Raw genomic sequence first — 15,162 nt, 5'->3', positions numbered from 1 at the left:
TTATGTGTTATTAGAAGGGGTGGTTTGCATACTCTGGATAAATACGTGCGTGCATTTGTGTGTGTGTGTGTGTATATATGTATTATAGGACAAGTAGGATTTTATGATGCTGCTACAAAAAGAAGAGTAGCTTATATTATTTAAATAGCCTTGGTATTTGGTTTCAGTCTCACCTACAGGGCCTCTGTAAATAGTGCTGTCTTGCTGTCTGAATGGGTAAATCCACCTACTAACATATGGTCTTTCTCTTTTTATGCAGAGTGACCTTTGGTCATGCGGCATTACAGCCATAGAGATGGCAGAAGGAGCTCCCCGTAAGTGATACGTGTGCTTCTCCAGTGGCCTGATTAAGACTGAAACATATACTTGGGAGATGCTGGTTGTAATCTAAGCCTAGTTTTGAGGTTTCTGAAAGTATCCTTGTGTTATTTCTGTTCTCTTTGGTTTTGCCTGCCCTATAAATATACAATCCTATCTTTATCAAAAGCATTGCTATTTATGGGATTTTATTTAAGCACTAGAGTGCAGACTGCAGTAATTTAATTTCTATAGCAGGAATATTTGGAAGCTAATCGAGCAGCAGACTTCCTTCCTATGGGTAGTATATTGTGTTTTGGAGTTATGTCCCAATTTGTGTATGGCCTGGCCTGGGATGTTGAAACCTCAGCCGGAGAGAGGTGCAGTGGGGCCTCGAGAAATCTGAACTTAATGAAAAAAGCATCTGTAGCAATTGTTTCTGTGTCAGCTTTCCGTCGGTGTGGGTAATGCTAACATTGCTTCTCCTTTTGTTTCCACTCATCAGTGGGCGGTGTTGATCTTCCTTAGCAGTGGCATGACTTAAACTGTAAATCCGTTTTCAACACAGAATATTGAACTTAATGCTCCCTGCTTGAGAATACTCATCAGTTGATATGGCTCTTTTTGAGACAGAAACCTGGAAACCAAAAATGCACAAATTTTCCCCTCTTCCTGAATATCAAGGCAAACAGCAGATATGCACGAGGAATACAAGATTTTAAAAGAAATTAGGCATGGTGTTTTGGCTTTTCGTGGTAATTTTTATGAAAATCCTTATTGAACTAGCAAATACACTTACCCCCAACACCAACTGGAACTCTGTATTTAAAAAAATAACAGCCTAAGGTACTTAAGAATAAGTTAATTAATTTTTTTTACACATAAACAACTACCACACCACATCCCAGCTTGAAACCTCTGTCTTTGAAATAATCAAGTTGAAATGAAGTATTGATATTTTCCTAGCTAAAAAATGGTCATTTCATTATAGCTGCTGCCTGATTTTGTTGTTGTTAATGTAAAATTTATAAATCGAAGAACAGCGCTCTTGTTTTGATTCAGGGTTTAGGAGGTCTGATGGTTTGGCTTTTTTTTTTCCCCTTCTAATTGCATGTTTGCATGAATGCCCACGTGAGAACTGCTCCCAGGACACCTCAGCCAGTGCTGTATTAACAGCATTTGAGCTACCACTTGACCTCCTTTTTGCTGTACCTTTTTGTTCAGTGCACTGGGTTGCCTAGGTGGCTTTCTGTTAAAAGCTATGTCTGTGGGTTTTGTAAGCCTGGAGTTGGACAATAATATTTTTTAATTTCCAAACCGAAGCAGAGCTTGGCCCCTCTTTTAGTAAAAGCACAAGAGGGGTATTTCAGCAGTAAGTAAAGATCCAATGTAAATGCTGAACGGCTCTTGCCTTGGTCTGTCCTCTGGCATTCAGCGTCTGTCCTTCAGCAACAACTGAAGGGTCCATCTCTAAGCTTGGTGGTCTGATGGGTTCCACAGGCATCCAAGGGGCTTCTCTGCCGAGGTTGTGGTGCCTTATTTCTGCACCCAGAATCCTCTTCACATCGGTCTGTTTCTCCTGAATTTCTGCTGTGTGGAAAATGTTACCTCTTCCTGCAGTGATCATTCAGGCTGAGGCTATTGGTGCAAGAGGTCAAATATAGGAAGATGGTAAAAACAGAGGATTTGCTTCTAGCATCCTTTCTTGGGCAGCCTCCCTCCCTGCTCCCTTGTTTCCCTGAGTTGTGGTGTTTTTGCTCTGGAGCAGGAGGAAAGGACAGCCTTTGGACTCCCACTAAGTGTCTGCTGAAACCAAGGGTACTTCCTTTGACAAAAGTCGTAGGTTTGCATTTTGGTTCTGCAGGGAATCCTTTTTTTGATACAGACCCTCCCATGCTTCAAAACGATCAGGACTTGGCACAGAGAAAAGCTCCAAGACTGGAGAAAAAACATGAGGCATCCTGCTTTAATTGCCTGTGTAGTGAGAGAGGAGGGCAGGTGGAGTGAAGTTTGTTTGAAACAGTAACTGTGTCATTCTTCCCTTCTGCCATCATCTTCTCCCAATATTTTACTGACCGGAACATAAGTTATATGACTTGGGGCTGGAGCAGGGCTGCGCACAGATGTTCCCATCGTGGTTGAGTCTGAAGGTTAATAAATGCCTCGATCTCTTTCTCTTTTTGGGGCCACCCTTGGCACATTGAGCTGTGGAATTGTTGTCATTTCAGGCTAATTCCATTTAGTTGTGTTGCTGTCTGCATCTGCTGCATGTGCGGTTGGGACGGTGGGAATGGTTGGGGAAGCTGAAGCTGTGGTATTGACAGAGAGTAACTAAGCCAACATCTATATGTTCCTGTTTGGTTTTTTCTTTCCTTCAGCGCTTTGTGACATGCATCCCATGAGGGCACTCTTTCTGATACCCAGGAACCCTCCCCCGCGGTTAAAATCCAAGAAATGGTATGTATTAGTTATATCTTGTTTGTAGTCCTTTTTGTAGTGTGTTGTTTTCTTGTGTCTCATCACACACTCTTTTGTTACCGCTTTCACAGAACTGTGAAGCAGTTTAAGTTAGCAAAAATCACTCTGTTATTATCTTCTGTGCCACTGAATCAAAGCATGAAATAAAAAGCATGCATTGTTTATTTAGTTCTGTTTGTCCCAGAGAAATTTTATCTTGAATTGTGTGAAAATAAAACCCAAGCTTTTTTCCTGACAGAGCAGCATCTGTATTAAGGTGACAAATGGATCCATATTTTAAAAAATAAACTCCCGCAGCATTCTTAATATGCAGTGTATTTTCTCAGATGTATTGTAACACGGAAACAGAACAGTACTACAGTGTTCTAGTTGCTAAGTTGAAAGGAGCTATTAAAACTAATGAAGGCTTTTACTATAATTATTGTAAACGATTGGAATTGAGTGTGCACTCCTTGCCAGCTGAGAAGAATCCATTAGTATCGGAGGATTTCCTCCTAGTTACTGGTTACAACTGGCGCGTATGAAACAAAAATACTCCCTAGAAAGAGGTTTTGTATAGATTGAATGTGATCAAAGGATGCTGTGATCCTGTCAAAATAATGAAGTGATTTACCTGCCTATTCAATATCAACGTAATATAAACTTGGCTTGCTTGCTGGGCTTGGTCTTTGCCTGGATTGATGTATTTATGCACTTGCACTGTCAGGGCATCCCTCTCCCTCTCATTTCTGCATGCTAAAGGTCTAGAGATGCATATACAGTATTTGCATAGGCCTTTCATTAACCTTTTTATTTAGAATAATAACACTTAAGGCGTGAGGAATAAAAAAAAAAAAACAAACAATGAAATTACCCTGAATTCAGCCTCTTAGATTACAGTAGGAAAGTGAAGCAATGGATGGAAACCATTGTTATTTTTACACTTAACCAGGTAGTTAGTGGACGTGTTTGCCACCCAAGCACAGGAGCAGGTTGAGAGCACCTAGCAATCAAAAAATTACTCTGGCCAAAGCTAATGCTGCTGTGACTCGACTGGTTTGATAGTGGCAGGTTATGAGAAAGTAAGGCCAAATGATGAAAAATGCAGTTTTGAATATTTCCATTATTGGTGTTTTGCAAGGTGGCTTGTTAGGCCAAATGATGAAAAATGCAGTTTTGAATATTTCCATTATTGGTGTTTTGCAAGGTGGCTTGTTTGGTGGCTTCTGTCTGGAGAGGTCCTCTTTCAAGAGTTTAAATGAAGTGCAAATTTAGGAAGGTGGTGCTCCAGGTTAGCTAACTCCCATACCCTGTCACTTTATGCAGTGTGCAGGAGGAGCTCAGTTGAGTTCATGCCCTTAAATTGTGTCAGTGAGCATTTGACCCCAAGTGCCTGTGTTGAACAGACAACACTGTTCAGCACCTGCCTATTGTTCTACGAGGATTTTTTTAGTTCGTGGCTCTTCAGGTGAAAAATAAAATAATCTGAAGTTCTCACAGACCTATCTCAGTGAGCCCAGGTGCGTACAAAAGCAGCACGGTGCTGCTTGTGTCAGGGGAATGTTGGCTGCAGTTCTTGCGGCTTTCGGTACGGCTGTTTTGAAGCAGACGTGCCCTTAGATAGCGCGGGCTGGTGGAGACACACCAGAGCTGCCCTGCCTGTGCTCCAAGCAAGCTGGATGCTACCCAGCTCTGGTCCAGAAGCAGCAGAGCTGGGTTTGCATGATTTGCCTACACTAATAGATCCTGCCTTTCAGGGCAATTATGCTTGTGAAAGAGGGCACATTTCTGTGAGGCTGTGCCTAAGCACTGCAGGTATGTTGGTATCGCCCTGTGTCCATCCAGCCCTGTGTCCATCCAACCCAGTGCTCAGCTGGAGCACACTCAGCTCTGTTTAGGAGGCACACTTGCACACAGCACTTGTACCATCCTCTGGGACGTGATGCTCTTTGAGGAAAGGAATTAGACTTTGAGGAAGAACAGAAAAAATGTTTGAGCTGAGTTTTACCGGTGATCTTCTTTTGTTTTGTTTTTTTTCCTTCCCTGCTTTCTCAGGTCAAAAAAGTTTTTCAGTTTTATAGAAGGTTGTCTAGTGAAGAATTACATGCAGCGACCTTCTACAGAACAACTCTTGAAACATCCCTTTATACGTGACCAACCAAATGAAAGGCAAGTCCGAATCCAGCTTAAGGACCATATAGACAGGACCAGGAAGAAGAGAGGAGAGAAAGGTACGCAGCTTCTAAAAATCAAGTTTTGCAGCTTGTTAAAAATACATATTTTTGTCCTGCTTTGGGTTCTAAGTCCCCACCCCTAGAAAAGCTCCCAACAACCAAAACCCTTGAAAGGTTGTTTTTTAATTCATATTTTGACTATCAGCAGGCTTCTAGGTTTTGTTCTGTCTTCTAAAGAGAAAGTATCAATTTTAAGTGTCTTATTTTCAGATAAGTTAAATTTACTTGCTTCTGGGCCACTGCTTCTTCCATACAAGCATTAAACAGTATTTGGGAGGATATTGGCCTATATGCCTTTCTCTTTTTTTGATCTGTGGTAGGTTCATTCCTGGAATGGTGCCATAAATCAGACTCGCAGGAAATAACCCATCACAAGAGCTGTGAAGCAAATGTCTTGGGCAGTCTGTTCTCTTTATTCAGGTGGTGCCAAGGTTCTCCAGGTGTCTTGTCTTACATATAAAACCTAGTAATTCAGGGAATTTGCTGAGTGTCTGCTGCAAAGCACTGTGCTGCTTTACAAGTATGGGAAGATGGGCGTGTATATGTAGAATGAGTTCTAGGGTCTGTAATAGATCTTCTCACTAAAGGGGGTAGGAACTGGTTTACTAAGGCACTACTGCAACTCCCCACTGTACTAAAATTAAAGATAAGCACTATCTAGGCCTTTGTTTCTTTCCCATTAGATGAGACAGAGTATGAATATAGTGGAAGTGAAGAAGAAGAGGAGGAAGTGCCTGAACAAGAAGGAGAGCCAAGGTAATAATTGCTTTTGGGAGGGCTCTGGGCAGTCCATGCCAAGTAAGTCTAAAGGTCTGTGACTGTAAATCAGTAGCATGTTAAATTTCTGTCTCTTATTAAGTGCACGCGCAAGCCACACGAACCACCCAAAGGGTTCAAATACCTATGCTGTGACTGCTAGAGGTTTTAAAGCTCCCCCTCATACAGCTTAGAGCCAGCGAGCTCTGGATGGAGGGAGATTTATGGCAAGTATGATTGGTCAGGGGCTCCACAATGTCAGAGCTGGTCCTTATTTTGCTTGGCCTCATTTCACGCCTTCCACTTTGACATGCATCCAGTGTCTTCGCTCCGAAAGAAACGAGATTAAAATTTAACATCATGCTATATTTTATTAATGCTCCCCTGCTTTGGAAAAGATATTTAATGGCCCATCAGGCTTTATTGTATGGGAGGCTTTTAACTTCCTCTTGTTGCAGCTCCATTGTCAATGTGCCTGGAGAATCAACCCTCCGACGTGATTTCCTGAGACTACAGCAGGAAAACAAGGAACGGTCCGAGGCCCTTCGGAGACAGCAGCTGCTGCAGGAGCAGCAGCTCCGTGAGCAGGAGGAGTACAAGAGGCAGCTGCTGGCTGAGAGGCAGAAGCGCATTGAGCAGCAGAAGGAGCAAAGGAGGCGGCTAGAGGAGGTAGAGACAGGAGTCTGGAGTTTGGGGGGCAAAAAAGCCCCTCTTCCGCTTGTGCTTCCCATTCCCGCGACAATTTGAAAAGAGTTCCCTGTAGCCCCAGCACACCTCAGGAAAGAAAACAGCATGTGCAAATCCACTGGCAAACGTAGAGCAAAGCACTTAAATCCATGTCTGGCTACTTGAATATGAGCCGTCTCCCAAAACATTTGAATATCCAGCAGCTCCTATGGAGGCAACAGGAGCCAAAGCTGGGTTGTTTGAAGGTATCTGGGGGGACGCTGTGTCTTGGTCTCTGTTCCAAAGAAGAGGCAACATGTCTAGACTTTAGGTAGCTGTAGAGAAGGGGAGACATTAATTATTCCCGGATGGACTTTTTCTCAAGATTACTTTTTTTGGGGCCATGACATGCTTCAAATTTCCCTTTAAAGCTTTCTCAAACATCTGTGTTTGGCAGTCATTCATAGTAGGTAGAAGCCTATTTTTTTATGTGTTACTCTCTCATGCATAGTAGCATGATGACTAAAAGCCACCTAGATTTATAAATTTGATTTATAAATCAGTGTTATAATTCTGCAAAAATTACAAATATGTAAATCATACTTTTGTGATATGGTAAGTATGCAATTTGCATGTACTACGCAGAGATAAACGAATGTACCTCTACAATATTGTTCTGTCATACTTTTCACCTCCTAAGATCTCGTGTGTGTTTATGTATATGTAGATGGAATATGCAGTGTGAGCTTCAGAGGTAGGAGGATTTCAAAACAGTTCTGCAGGCCAGAGCCGGGTATGACACAGAGCTGAAATGAAACCAATCCTCCGGCTCCTCAGGAAGTGCAGGGTCAAATTCCAGTCGTCCTTAAATGACCTCTTGCTTGAGTCGCTGTTTCAACTGTTCACTCAGCAATGATGGAAAAACTACACCCAGTCTGGTTTTCCAAATCCTGGTAATGTTTAACAAGGATGCAACCAGGACCAAATGTTGATTTGCATCCCGTGACGTGTTTGCATAACAAATAATAAAAAATTCCAAATAGCTTTCCAGGTCACATTACGCTCCTTCTCCCTCTTTTTCAATGTGGAAGTGAGTTTAGTGCTGCTGTAAGGAGGGATTGGTAGCAAAGGCTCAGCCACACATGAAGCCAGGAGGAGGGACAAGGGGGAGGCATATAAACTCTATTTCTCTTGTTTCTTCCCCACCCTTCCGAGATCGCCAGTATAAACATCGTAGCTCTTCCAGCCGTTTTTAGACTCTGGCTCTGTAGCGATTTTGCGGGGGAAGCATGTAATAAAAAGGCTAGGAAAATATGAAAATAAAATGTTTTATTGATATTGTCAAAGGTGGGCAAAAGTTGAGATACTGCTTAGCCTAGAATTTTTCTTAGTGTGGTAGTCAATGAGTTCTTTTAAATGCCCCTTTAATCTCTATGGTTCTGCAGGCAGTACTGTTTTGGTGAGGAAGGGGGGGTTACAATTAAATTAGCTAGGTCATTTAACTTTATTAATCAGTGCAACCTTTAAAGTCTGGACTTTCTTTTTAAAATAAAGGAGATGCTGCTGCTAGTACTGGAAACAAAGCAACACACCTCTTTGCTGCACAGGGTTGAACTTTTTGGGGATGTTGCAGAAATTATGTTTTAACGAGCAGTTAAAAAGAAAAGGCAGTTACCTGAAAGTTATGTTTAATCAGTCCTGCTTTCTAAAATACAAAATAGAACTAACAACTTCAGCCACCACAAGACGGCATGTAATGTAGGTTGATGTATTACTGAGTAAGGTTACACAGTAAACCATGTAAAGTTTGTAAGAGAAAAGCTTTTACTGAGGCCTTTTATTGAGTCTGTAACCTCAGCCTGGTTCCCTTAGAAACATAAATATAAATGACGAGCTATAAAGGTTTCCTTTTGCAGGTGATGGGGCAGGCATATTGTTCTTAAATTGAACTAAAAAAAGGGCTCACATGGAGTTTTCAAAAAACCCCCACTTACTTTGTTGGATCTTGTGTTGGAAAAATGTATGATCTCAAGTGATTTTTAACAAAACAGCGAAAACAAGCTCTTTAGATGGGGGAAGGGTGGTAGACACATATTTAGATAAACATCAGTGTTGTGACACAATTGAAGGCCAAAATATTGAAATGTTGTCACTTTGTCCTTAACTCACCCCCCTGTTTTGATGAAGCCAGTAAACAATGAAAAGCTTGGTAATGTGAGTTAAGATTAGTGTCAGGCATTGAATCTCTGGGCTTCCATCAGTTTGTTGACATTTTTACCAAGCCTTGCTTTCTTGTATTTTTTCCTTGTGTAGAGTCTGTGTGTGTTTGGGTATACCTGTCTGACATTCTCTGGGAAGAATTTTATGCGTTTATGTCTCCCAGGACAAGTTGCTTATACTTCCCCCTTTCTCCCCCTCGCCCTCCCCCCAGCTTCCTAAATGAAAATTGAGGGCTTGTTCTTACAATGCTGGCACAGAGCCTAGACAGTTTTGACTGAGACTGCAACAGGAACGGTGTTTAGGACATCTGCCAAAAACTGTAATTCTCAGCAGCATTAGAGAAAAGATTACTTTTTAAAAGGCATATAGGTGACTTCTAAAACTCGTTGTTACAGGAACCTTATAATTTGTGTATTACTTAGGAGATGGAAATGATATATGGTCAAAGTGCAGAAGATTACCTGAAATGTACCCTCCCCAGAAAATCATATAAAGATTAGTTGCATTAATATCTATGTCACATAAGTGTTTAGATGGTTAAAACAAGAAAGCTGAGCTGTTCCATGCTGTTCTTCTAACATGGGTTTGTGTTTCTGTTCAGCAACGTGGAGGCACTGGTGCTTAGTGTGATGGGTATGGAAAGGCATTTGAATTTGTACTTGGCGAAAGTGAGCCTGGTTTGGGAAATTCAGAATTAGCCATGGTGGAATCCCATTCTTTGTGGACCTCCACAGTTCAGGATAACTTCATTAAGTGATGTCTCTGGCCCTGGTTATAAGAATCTAAGATGGATGTTTTTGAAGTGGTAGGTTATAGCTCTACTGGCAAGTAGAACAGTCCAGTAGAAGCAAATTTGTGGAGCACAGTAGTTAAAGTGCTGAGGACCCAAAGACTTCACTCCATGTGTTTGAAGACAGGAGGAGTTCCTTTGGATTAGCTGAGGTCTAGACTGCATGCCTGCTTGTGGTTGGAGTGCATCTGCCTTTTTAATTTCATCCAAAAGGAGTGGTTGGCACTTCAAGACAGCTTCAAAATATGAAACAAAACCTGGTAAGTGGAGATGATTGGATGATTCACTTCAAAAGAGCACTCCTGATCTGAACCAAGATGCTAATGTAGGTGTACCTGCAGGCGATTTTTGCCAGGGCTTTGTTTCTTTTACAGGAGGGGAGATTATTCGTATCTACTTAATGTGAATTGCTTGCAGTTTGGATTGGTACTGAGTAAGAAGTTCTACTTCTGCTTTCTCTCTAGTGTGGGCAAAGCAAAAGTCTCTTTATTAATCTTTCCAACCCTCTTCCTAGGCTGATACCAGGCTACCTAATTCTTAGTGAAAGAAATCACTAATATATATATTTATCAACCTTCATCGGAATATAAGACAGAGTAATAATATTTTATGAATATAAAATTAGAGGATCTTCAGCATTTCACTGTATGAAGGAGGTCCTGAATTCGTTGGTATACACCAGCTGCATGTGTAGTTGCATTGCCCCCTCCTGGTAAATCATGCTCTACTGCATGGTCTTCCAGTTTGGAGATGTTGGGTACCATTATGAGATCATCATTAATGCACCCTAAAACCAGACAAGGAGTCAGAGTATTGGCACTGTATTTTCTGTATTTTATTTTTGTGTTGTTGTTGGAGTAATAAATGCCAATTTTGTGAAATGCAGAAATTTCAGGCAGTATGGGCTCTGTCAAAATTCTGTTTTGGCATCTCGGAAACGTCATTGAAGAGTTTCTGCCCTTACCTTCTGTTTAACAGTTAGCTCCTTGAAAATAAGCTTTTCATCTGACGTGCAAGAAAGTCGGTAATACCATATCCAACTAAAGAAGATCTGGATGTGCATCCATAATTTCAGGGGATCCAGATCTATATCTGCTGGGCATGTACAGGAGCAGTGTTTTGCATCAGACCTTTTTGTAGTGTGTGATAAGAATTATAATAATAATAAAAAAAAATGGTCTGAAGTTGTGCCAGGGCAGGTTTAGGTTGGACATTAGGAAAAATTTCTTCACTGAAAGTGTCGTCAGGCACTGGAATGGGCTGCCCAGGGAAGTGGTCGAGTCCCCACCCCGGAGGTATTTTAAAGACAGGTAGACGAGGTGCTAAGGGACATGGTTTAGTATTGGGATGGCAGGGTTAACAGTTGGACTTGATGATCTTCAAGGTCTTTTCCAACCTAAACGATTGTATGATTCTATAATATCTAACAATCACACTTAACTAAATTCAGAAATTGAAGTTTTGGAAACAGAAGACAGTGACCAGGTCTTTAGTGTCTCCTTGTGGAAGAGTTGCTAGAGGTAGTCAGGAAGGTGACCTTGTGCTGACAGAAAGATGGTAGGAAGTCAGCTAAAGGGCTGCTTCTGAAGCTGGCTCGGGTCGACGGCAACTTGCCACCAACCAGCTCTGCTATCGCTTTGACAAGATGTAGACCAGGACCCAAGAGATGCTTGTCACTGCAGGTTTCCTTTCCCTGGGCTTGTTCATGAATTCCACTTCATTAGTGGCCAGTAGTTTGATGCTCAGGTTTCAAAGGCCATGTGCAAGGGAAGGGAAATCTTTCTCTTGCGGTGAGGGCTGGGAATAAGCGGATCATGGCGGGGGTTTCTGCCAGCTCTTGCGGTGCCGGGTGCCTACCTTCCCACCCGCCTGGCGAGGGGCTGAGGTGGTGTCTGACGGGAAGGCGGAATTGATGCCGAGAAACCCCATCTCTCTGTGTACCTTGGTGTGTAGACAATAGCGCATTTGTGCTTTGGAGATCTGACTTAAATGCGCACTGGTGGCAGACAATCCTTTTTTTTTTTTCTTTTTTCTCCTTCTTTTGCTGGGTCATAAATGTCTACTATCAGTGCTGAGCTAGCAATCTGGCTGTCTTTTAACAGCTGATTCTGTTTATTTCATGATGCCGTGGAAAATCAGCTCTCAGTCAATTTGTAACTTACTTTTCTCGTATTAAGTTCCGTTATTTATAATTATTGCTGAATACTTCTCCATTGATTCAAGAAGCGATGAGTTTGTTTCATCCAAAAGACCTAAGCTCTGCCTATTTTCCTTGTAGTGAGAATGATGCCATCCCAAGATCTGCAATACATTCACTTAACAATGTCAACACAGTATTGTAAGACAGACAGGCTTCATATGTTTAAGAAGTGTTTGAGTTGATAAATGTGCATACTAACCAGTCAGCAGTGTGCTGTCTCTTGCATCCTCAGGGCAACAGAATTATTGTACTTCACATCTTAGTTTTCTTAAACAAAGAGCCTGTCAGACTTGATTAGCCAAGAGGCACCTGAATATATTGACTTAAATACAGAAATTGTTTGACACAGATGCGTATATTCAGAAATAAAAGTGCCTGCTTAATCTTTTACAGTGCTTAAAAAATGAAGGAGGGAAAGCAGTAAAACCAATGAAATACACCACGTGCGGTAGCTGCCTTGCAGCACTTTTGCTATTTTTGTATTCATCGAAGAGAGCTTGCTTAAGCAAGAGAGAAAAGGCTGGTAGATGCATTTAGTTAGGAGAGGAGATTCAAGAGCAAGGAAGCAATGTTTCTGAGAAGGTACAGAAAACGTGGGGGAGAAGAGAGCTTATGTCTTGTGTAAGGCGGTAGTGAACCCGGGATGATGCTATGGGCCAGGAAGGAAGACGTCATCGTTACAGAGTGGGTGTATTTGAACAATGGTCTTCTAGAAAGTTGCATCTTTCCCAAAACTGCAGCTAGTTAAAGAGAATGGGAAAACAGCCTGTTTTATTTAAGTACTACTAATTCTTAACCATCTTTTTTCCCCCTAGTGTTTCTTCTCCGCTGTCATGTCAGCACTGATTGCAGAAGATGGAAAAGGCTGTTGAGTTTTCAGTTGCTTCATAGTCATGCTCATCCCGTGAAGTAACTCGGGGAGTGTAGATTGGCCTTTGCTTATTCAATTGAGCACAACTATGAAACGCACACCAGGATTGGATTGGTGAACCCAAATAAAAGTTTAGTCTGAGTGCTCTTGCAAGACTACTGGGAGTGCCTGAAGACTGACAAATCTGTGGCAGCTTTGCTTCAACAGAAATTTATGATAGTATTAACCTTAACCTAAATGTGAAAAGGAATAACCAATGTAGGTTTTCATTTTGTTCTTGGGATTAAATTTGAGTGTGCTTTTTTTGGTTTAAGTTTCTTCTACGTTATTTTCGCATATTATAGAAATCTATAATGGAAGTAAATGTAGAGATATTCCCAGTTGATGGTTGAACAGGAGACAGCTGGGTCTTTTGACACTTAGGCAGTTGTGGGAGGCTGCCTGGGATTTTGAGGTAGGTGTAGTAACTGGATGCTTCTGTAGAAGTGCAGGAGGAGTTGGTCACGACTGTATGGGCATTTAAAATGTCTCCTCTGAAGTCATACATGGCGTTCTGTAGACATAAATGAGTCAGTTCGTGCTTTCTAGAGCTGTTTTCCAGGTTCTTTTCAGACTTGAGCAGACTTATCAGCACCAGTTTGTATTTGGGTCATGTGTGAAAGCTTATCTGTGTAAGTGTAAAAGCTTAGCTCAGCTGTTTTTCCTCTTTTACATATAGGTGCTTTTGATGTTCTGGGTGGGGCTGAGGTACTGTTGGTCAGCCTTCCTTCTCTCTTAGGCAAAGTTTTGGGCAGTGCATTAAATCAAGCTTGGTTGTTGGGCCAACACCACCAAATTCTTAGCAGACTATGAATTGTGAGAAGCTGCTTACTGAAAGCTCAGATAGTTGTATTCGAGTTTTAGCTGATTCAGTGGGGCTGATAATTCCCTTTTGGCAACATTTAGATAATGTGTTGGAAGTCAAGAAAATTGTCACTTAGATTAAGATTTGAGTTCAACAGTTGTTCAAAGATTGAGATTTCAGTGTGAGCCTCTGTTGAAGAGCAGCAGTGAGCTTCCACATCTCGGTTGTCAGGAATATGGTACGTGACTCTGTGTGTGCGTGAAGAAACCAGAGAGAATGAGCGAGGCTGCTTTTAGGGATAGTTGTGTGTTGGGTATGTGTTAGTTTCCTGGTGGAACACTTGCATAAAATGTTTTGTCACTCAGTTGCAGAGCTTGCCCGTCCTGGTAAATCCCTCTCTCCACAGTAGAAAGCAACCCCACCTCTTTCTTTGATAACAACAAAAGTAAAACTTTGTGGTTTCTTTTCCCTTTCTGTAGCAACAAAGAAGAGAACGGGAAGCTCGAAGGCAACAAGAGCGTGAGCAAAGGCGGAGAGAACAGGAAGAAAAGAGACGTCTGGAAGAGATGGAGAGGAGGCGTAAGGAAGAGGAAGAGAGAAGAAGAGCAGAGGAGGAAAAGAGGAGGGTAGAAAGGGAGCAGGTGAGTCCATGATACAGATATATGTGCAATAGGTTTGTTTCTTCTAAACTCTAATTTAATTTTTTAAAAATTAGTAAGCCTAAAGCAGCTTGGAGGCAACCTAACGCTGACCCTTTCTTCTTTGTTGTCTCTGACAGCAAATGCACTAACATGGATTGTAGGGCTTTATGGAAAATTCTGGCAGCTTCAATATTCCCTCAAAAAAAGAAGTCTTGTTGTGGTACTCATTCTAAATTCAGCTCGTGCCCCTGGGCTTGACTAAAATCCATCAGAATTGGCGAAATCATCAGTGGGGCTGAAAATCGTTTCTAGGCTTGTCTTGCTGGATCAGTGGTTCTTGCAGAACATGCCCCTATACAGAAGGCCTCCCAGAGAAGGGCAGCTCTGTTGTGTGTCAGCTTCTGGCACCCAGAATCGGTCAGAGGCTCATCATAAACTTTGAATATTCTGAATTTGAGATGGAACCTTTGAGCTGCAGAGGATTTTCCTTCCTAAAACTTAAATATGCAATCTCTCTCTTACTCTGTCTATTTAAAATCAGCTCTAATAACATATGCCAGTTCAGGCAGCAAGTATATCTTAAGCTGTGTCAGTGTGCCCTTAATACATTGAAAGTACAGGTGAGAAACCTTTTAAACTGTGAAATTCAGCTGCTGTATTTATGCATGACATTTGCATGTTTTAAAATCCTTTAAAAACTTTAATCGGGGTGAAAATCAGGGTAATAATTACTGTGCATGTACTGAAAAATACTGATGCTAAATAAAGGGCCAAAACTACTGTCCTAGAGGCTGATTGTAAATTTCCCATTAACTTCAGGAATGCTGGTTTTGGCCTGATATACCTTAATTTTTTCTTACGGAAAGTCACTGTATTTGAGATCACTGCTGATTGTGTTACTGGGGAATTTTATTCTGTTTGCATATATTTCAAAGATTTTTGAGTCAAAAGGAGAGAAGACTAACCAATGGGAATAAATATGTGGAAACTCTCTAATTACAGCACAGCAATTTGCTTTTGGGCAGACACCGGGTATTCCCCCAGCTGCTTTTTAAACTGTTGAAATGCTGATTACGCACAGTGCCAATAATGACAAATGGTTAATTGATGTGGCCAAGCTGAACCACTCTGAAATCTTTTTTTTTTTTTTTTTTTTTTAAAAAAAAAAAATCCCCCCCTTAAAATT

At 41.5% G+C, this 15,162-nt stretch overlaps 1 protein-coding gene across 1 annotated transcript in view; it reads left to right on the top strand.

Moving 5' to 3' along the window:
- Positions 1 to 15,162, top strand: part of MAP4K4 (mitogen-activated protein kinase kinase kinase kinase 4) — a gene marked incomplete at its 5' end in the record, with an annotated part of 164,981 nt that overhangs the window by 112,009 nt on the left and 37,810 nt on the right. Inside the window, 6 exons of the mRNA XM_035894358.1 lie at positions 260 to 314; positions 2,676 to 2,754; positions 4,810 to 4,985; positions 5,672 to 5,744; positions 6,203 to 6,413; positions 13,815 to 13,976. Coding sequence (XP_035750251.1) covers positions 260 to 314; positions 2,676 to 2,754; positions 4,810 to 4,985; positions 5,672 to 5,744; positions 6,203 to 6,413; positions 13,815 to 13,976 — 756 coding nt within the window. The remainder of the gene's footprint in view (positions 1 to 259; positions 315 to 2,675; positions 2,755 to 4,809; positions 4,986 to 5,671; positions 5,745 to 6,202; positions 6,414 to 13,814; positions 13,977 to 15,162) is intronic.

Source organism: Egretta garzetta, unplaced genomic scaffold (genome assembly GCF_000687185.1).
Source record: "Egretta garzetta isolate BGI_Z169 unplaced genomic scaffold, ASM68718v1 scaffold5, whole genome shotgun sequence".
Lineage (NCBI taxonomy): Eukaryota > Metazoa > Chordata > Aves > Pelecaniformes > Ardeidae > Egretta > Egretta garzetta.
The sequence above is the reverse complement of the archived record's forward strand: the minus strand, read 5'-3'. Positions and strand labels throughout refer to the sequence as shown.